Raw genomic sequence first — 7,052 nt, 5'->3', positions numbered from 1 at the left:
ACTTGTACCCCACGCATAAAACACTTAATACATTTGTCAAAATTCTCCCACTTTCAGTTCTTGGAAAAAGGTAACATTCAAAACCACACACACAACACACTTCACACTCCACAAATTAACCCAAAACCACCATTAAAATCACCAAAATCCATCATGGGTATTCACAAAACCCAAATCCCCATCTGGGTTTTGATTCTTGGAACTTAATACCCAAAAAAGCTTCAATCTTTCTGCAAATTATTCAATAAAATGGCTTCTGGAAGCAACCCAAACTCAAAGCTTCATCCCCATATGAGCAAAGCCACTGCACAGTTTACAGTTGATGCAAGACTACACGCTGCGTATGAACAATTGGGCGACTCAGGTAAGTCGTTTGATTACTCACAATCACTCAAAACGACGTCACATTCATCCATACCCGAACACCAAATAACCGAATATTTATCCAAAATACAACGAGGTGGTCACACACAACCCTTCGGTTGCATGATCGCAATCGATGACTCCACGTTTAAAGTCATTGCGTTTAGCGAAAACGCGCGTGAGCGGTTGGGTTTCGCCCCGCACTCCGTCCCGAACATCGAGAGAAAAGAACCCTTGATGCTCGGGACCGATGTGAAAACTTTGTTTACCCTTTCGAGCTCGGTTTTGCTCGAACGGGCCTTTCGGGCCCGAGAGATTACGCTTTTGAACCCGGTTTGGGTTCACTCGAAGAATACGGGGAGACCGTTTTACGCGATTTTGCATCGGATTGATGTTGGGATTGTGATCGATTTGGAGCCCGCCCGGGCCGAAGACCCGGCTTTGTCAATTGCGGGTGCGGTTCAAAGTCAAAAGCTTGCGGTTCGGGCCATTTCGAGTTTACAAGCGTTACCCGGTGGGGATATTAATATGTTATGTGATACGGTTGTTCGAAACGTTCGTGAGCTCACGGGTTATGATCGGGTTATGGTGTATAAGTTTCACGAAGACGAGCACGGTGAAGTTGTGGCAGAAAGTAAACGGGCCGATTTGGACCCGTATGTCGGGTTCCATTATCCCGCAACTGATATCCCTCAGGCTTCAAGGTTTTTGTTTAGACAAAACCGGGTTCGAATGATAGTTGATTGTCACGCGAGTAATGTTCACGTGATCCAAGACGACGGGCTAACGCAACCGTTGAGCTTAGTGGGCTCAACCCTGCGGGCCCCACACGGGTGCCACGCGCAATACATGGCTAATATGGGCTCAATAGCTTCATTAGCCATGGCGGTTATTATAAACGGGCCCGATGACGAACACACGGGCCAACGGGCTTCGATGGGACTATGGGGGTTAGTGGTTTGCCACCACACCTCGGCCCGTTACATCCCGTTCCCGTTACGTTATGCGTGCGAGTTCTTGATGCAAGCATTCGGGTTACAACTACACATGGAGCTGCAATTAGCGGCCCAAATGTCTGAAAAACATATACTAAAGACGCAAACGTTGTTATGCGATATGCTTCTTCACGACTCGTTAACGGGCATCGTGGCCCAACGACCAAGCATCATTGATCTGGTTAAATGTGACGGGGCCGCGCTATATAACAAAGGAAAGTACCACCCGTTAGGCGTGGCCCCAACCGAGCCTCAAATAATAAGTATCATCGAGTGGCTAACTGCGCGCCATCATGACTCAACCGGGCTAAGCACGGATAGTTTAAGCAATGCGGGTTACCCGGGAGCCACGGGTCTAGGGGACTCGGTTTGTGGGATGGCAGTGGCTTATATAACTTCAAAAATAATATTATTTTGGTTTAGATCAAACACTGCAAAGGAGATCAAATGGGGTGGGGCTAAACATCACCCGAAAGATAAAGACGACGGGCAACGAATGAACCCGCGGTCTTCGTTTAACGCGTTTTTGGAAGTGGTTAAGAGTAGAAGTTTGCCATGGGAAAATGGTGAAATGGATGCAATTCATTCTTTGCAGTTAATATTAAGGGATGCTTATAAAAGTGTGGATGAAAGTAACTCGAAAGCGGTTGTGAGTGCGCGAGTTGAGCAAGTGGTAGAGAGTGTGGATGAGCTTAGCTCGGTGGCTCGGGAAATGGTTCGGTTAATTGAGACCGCAACTGCACCGATACTGGCTGTTGATGTTGAGGGGAGGATAAATGGGTGGAATGCAAAAGTTGCAGAGTTGACCGGTTTGTCGGTTGAGGACGCGATGGGGAAGTCGTTGGTTCGGGATCTTGTGTTTAAAGAGGCGGAAGAGACCGTTGCTAAGCTTTTGTATCGCGCGTTAAGAGGTGCGTATTTGTAATGATTTGTTTTACTGTCCAGCCTGGTCAAATTGATTCATTCATAAGTAAACAGGTCAACCCGTAAACCCACTATCTTGACTTGAGCCCGGCCCATTTAGCTAAATAAGTCGCGGTTTCTACCCGTACTCATTTATGCTAAACTCAAACCCCTAAATTTGGTATTAAGCTGATGTCGTGTCAGATTTTCACACCCCTAATCCTGGCCCGTTTCAGCCCGTACTAACAACTGACGGCCCTTTTCTGAACTATCGCAGGTCAAGAAGATCAAAACGTGGAGATCAAATTAAAAACCTTCGGTTCATCAACCGAAGAAACCGCGGTTTTCGTGATCGTCAATGCGTGTTCAAGCAAAGACTACACCGACAACATAGTCGGTGTTTGCTTCGTGGGCCAAGACGTAACGGGCCAAAGACTTGTCATGGACAAGTTCATCCAAATCCAAGGAGATTACAAAGCCATTGTGCAAAACCCGAGCCCGTTAATCCCTCCAGTCTTCGCATCCGATGAAAACACGTGTTGCTCCGAGTGGAACACGGCCATGGAACGACTCACCGGGTGGGCCCGGGCCGACGTCATAGGGAAAACGTTAGTTGGCGAGATATTCGGAAGCTTTTGTCGGTTAAAAGGCCCGGATTCTTTAACAAAGTTTATGATACTTTTGCATAACGCAATCGCGGGCCAAGATACCGACAGATACCCGTTTTCGTTCTTTGACAAAGACGATCAACCCGTTCAAGTTCTTTTAACCGCTAACAAAAGGCTTAACATGGCGGGAGTTGTTATCGGGGCCTTTTGTTTTTTACAACTCGCGACACCCGAGTTGCAGCAACTTGTTAATGTACAAATGCAACAAGAGAAGAAATCCTACAAGAGAATGAAGGAACTTGCTTACATCTGTCACCAAATTAAGAACCCGTTGAATGGGATTCGGTTTGCGAATTCGCTTCTAGAAGCATCGGGTTTAACCGAGGATCAAAACAAGCTGCTTGAAACATTTGTAGCTTGTGAGAAACAAATGTTTAAGATCATTAAGGATTTTGATAAAGAAAGCATACAAGAAGGGTGAGTGTTGTTGCATAATATGGTTGTTTTATTATTATTATTATTATTATTATTATTATTATTAGTGTTACTGTTATTAATGTTGTTGCTGCTGCTATTATTATTATTATTATTATTATTATGGGTTAGGTTATAATAGGAAGTTAGTTTTTGTAGGAAAGATAAGAAGTAATCTTGTCCGTTGATTTTAAACATGGAGGGTTGAGATTAGTTTAGGTGGATACCATGTGTGAAAATAAGGGGAAGGGCATAAAGGGAATAACACATTTGTTGACTTTCTCTCTCCACATGCAAAGCATATGCCAAATTCCCCCATTATTTTAAAACGTCCATAACTTTTTTTACGACGTTTTTATTGAAAAACAAATTCGCCATAATAATGAGTGTCTTTTTATCTTTTATATGAGTACCATATTGTTATATAAAAATTAAAAAAAATTAGTGGGTTTTTTTACGTATTGTGTTTTACCAAAAATTGTGTTTTACAAAATTGTGTTATACAATTGTATTTATTATTGTGTTTTTTTTCTCATAGTGTTTTTTTCCATTGTGTTTTTTACATTGTGCCATACAATTGTGTTTTTATTATTGTGTTTTTTTTTCATAGTGTTTTTTTCCATTGTGTTTTTCGTAGTGTTTTCCATTGTGTTTTTTTCGGCGGCCGTTTTCCGATGACTTTTTTTCGGCGACTTTTCGATGAATTTTCTGGCAAAATTTCTCGAGGATTGTTTTCCGGTGAAATTTTCCTGCGAAATTTTCATAGACTTTTCTGGCGAGGCGGTGGCGGTGGGTGACGGTTGTGTTGGTGGTGGGCGGTGGAGTGGTGGTGGTTGTAGGAGATGAGTGAAAAAGTAAGTGGATTTTATGTTAGTGGGTTTTTGAAATTAATTTAAGTGGGTTTTAAGATTAAAGTAAGTGGGTTTTGATATTAAAGTATTAAGACTAAAATACCCTTCTTCCTTGTCTTCTTAAAAAAATCAAACTTCTTATTTGAACCTAACCCTTATTATTATTATTATTATTATTATTATTATTATTATTATAAAGTTGGTAACATTTTGTTTTTGTTTTTGTTTTGTTGGTTATATAGGTTGTCAGAGATTGTGAAGCATGAGTTTGTACTCGGGAGTGTGATTGATGCGGTGGTTAGCCAAGTGATGTTAGAGTTGCAAGATAGAGGTCTGAAACTGATTTGGGATATCCCCAAGGAAATCAAAGGGTTGATCGTTTATAGCGATCAATCTCGGGTTCAACAGGTGTTGATCAACTTTTTACTGAATGTGGTGCGTCATTCACCGCTGTCTGGTGGTTGGGTGGAAATTCAAGTTCGCCCACTCACCAGGCAGGGTTCTTCTGATGGAAAAAATGTTGTTCATATTGCCTTTAGGTACGCTTTCTACCCTTTTATTCTTCTTATAAAACATGAGTAACTTTTATTTGTTTTGTAAAACAAAGATTTTAAGTGGTTTTATCTTTTAAGCTATGATTTTTTTTATTGTTTTGAAAAAGTTGGTTTATTTGATGTGCATTGTGAAGGATCACGGCTCCTGGTGAAGGGCTTCCACCAGAGCTGGTTCAAGACATGTTTAATAGCAGTCAATCGTCAACCGAAGACGGTTTAAGGCTCCGAATGTGTCGAAAGATTGTAAAACTTATGAATGGCGACGTCCAATACATTAGAGAATCAGATAGATGTTATTTCTTAATCGTTCTTCAACTTCCACCTGATTGATTAAACAAAATAGTGAAATATTATCCGCGGAAGTCACGTTTTTGAGATTTTGGACCGTTTTGTGACATGGGTTTGTCAAGCGGAAGTATCTTTGAAGCGGTTTTTGTGGCTACATGGTTTTTGTACTAATTTGTATGTACTAAACATGCCGGTTATGTTTGGTTTATAGTATCTATCTAGTTCGCATAAATTTGTCTTTCTTGAAGTTGTAGTTTTGTCATTTGTGTACTTTATCCATATGCATTATCTCATATAGAGGTGTGCAGAAAAACCGGTTTGGGACCAGTTTTAGGTAAACCGAACCGAACCGGTTTGGGTTTAAAACCAGTTTCATCCAAACCAGTTCCCAAATCGTCAGTTTCAGGATTGGTTTTCCTTAAGATCTACCAAACCGGTTCTAAAACCGAATCGGTTGAGGAAAACCAGTTAAATTCGGTTTAAAACCGGTTTATAAACCAGACCGAACCGACGTGACCAGGCCGGCCTATCTTGCTTCTAAACTTGTTTATAAACCAACCGGTTTGAGTCAAACCGGTTTTGACCAGCCGTTGACCAAACCAATGGGATTTATAAACCGGTTCGGTTTGGGTTTAAAGCCGGTTTTATACACCTCTAATCTCATAGCAAACTCTTAAAGGTGATAATTTGTCACTATCTAAATAATTTGGTTGAGCCTATAATATAATATATTCTTGGGCTTTACATGAACGGAGTTGGGCTGAGTCATGGCAGCTCAAGGTTGTGCTCGGCTCTAGAGATGCACAAAAAAACCCGAACTCGGAACCGAACCCGAAAAAAAAAACCGGAACCGGTTTTCTTTATACCCGGGTTTTAATACCCGAACCCGTATTCGACCCTACCCGTAGGGTACGGATATAGGGTATGCATTTCACTACCAAAACCCGTACCCGAACTGGACCAATTCGTACCCGGTAATACCCGAAAACCGGAACCGGTTCCATACCCAGAACCGGGTTTTTCTAATACCCGACATCGGGTTTTCAAATACCCGACATCGGGTTTTTCAAATACCCGATCTATACCCGAAAAATACCTGTAAATATCCGATAAAAACCCCTAAAAAGTGCATCTCCCTTTAAAAAAATCCAATCTATACCCGAAAAATACACGGAAAAAACCCCGAAAAAACCCGAAAATAGGGTTTTTTCAATACTTGAAAATAGGGTATTCAAATACCCGGTTTAGAATACCCGGTTCTATACCCGACTAGAACCCAATACATAGGGTATGGGTTTTAGAGACAATACCCAGACCCGAACCCGACCCGGGTATTGCCAATACCCGATTTTCCAATACCCGCTCATACCCGAACCCGGGTATTTAAAAAACCCGATTTGTGAACCTCTACTCGGCTCGTTGGTGCACGATCCGAGCCAAGCTGGCTCGGGTTGTAAACAAACAAAATTTAAATGAGTTTTTTTGGAGCTAGCGTCAAGCCACGGGCTAAATGAATCTCTCTAGACTTGGTATTGACAGGTGGGCATCAATTAGTATTTGGTATTGGACTATTGGGCTAAAGTTAGGACATGACATAAAATATGTATAATTATTGCTTAACAAAGTGATGAGTAGACCATTCAAGGTTTGTTTTTCTGGAAAACCATGAAAGTGTGAAACAAACACCATTGTGTTTATTCAATCTACTAGTGAGCATCTAAGATTGAAAATCACAAAGCACGTAATATGTATATTTGATCGTCTAGTAGTGGGAACTTTTGGATTTTTTTTTTTCTTAAATCTTGCATATAGACAATCATATAAGACCAGCTTGACGTTAGATAAAACAAGATACCATCTATATCATTCCATGGTTCATTTTTAATTAAGAAAGTTTTAGTTTATCGTAGTGAATAAAGTGTGAATTTCCAGGTCAATGATAATCGGAGTACTATTGCTTGTTGAAGACTAAAGAACATGAACTTGAAAAATAGTGTACATGTAAACGGACCAAGT

The 7,052-nt window shown here is 41.2% G+C and overlaps 1 protein-coding gene across 1 annotated transcript; it reads left to right on the top strand.

The window, feature by feature from the left end:
• The first annotated feature begins 270 nt into the window (after nt 1-270).
• On the top strand, nt 271-5,078 carry LOC143612186 (phytochrome B-like). Its single transcript, XM_077086227.1, has 4 exons — nt 271-2,269; nt 2,539-3,346; nt 4,437-4,733; nt 4,883-5,078. The coding sequence occupies exons 1-4, from the start codon at nt 292-294 to the stop codon at nt 5,076-5,078; spliced, it is 3,279 nt and encodes a 1,092-aa protein (XP_076942342.1). The 5' UTR covers nt 271-291.
• The last annotated feature ends 1,974 nt before the right edge of the window (nt 5,079-7,052 follow it).

This window comes from Bidens hawaiensis, unplaced genomic scaffold (assembly GCF_021521415.1).
Source record: "Bidens hawaiensis isolate Kalapana, Puna unplaced genomic scaffold, B.hawaiensis_p1.1 tig00033872_1, whole genome shotgun sequence".
Classification (NCBI taxonomy): domain Eukaryota; kingdom Viridiplantae; phylum Streptophyta; class Magnoliopsida; order Asterales; family Asteraceae; genus Bidens; species Bidens hawaiensis.
Note: the sequence above shows the minus strand (reverse complement) of the source record. Positions and strands in the feature narration are given on the sequence as shown.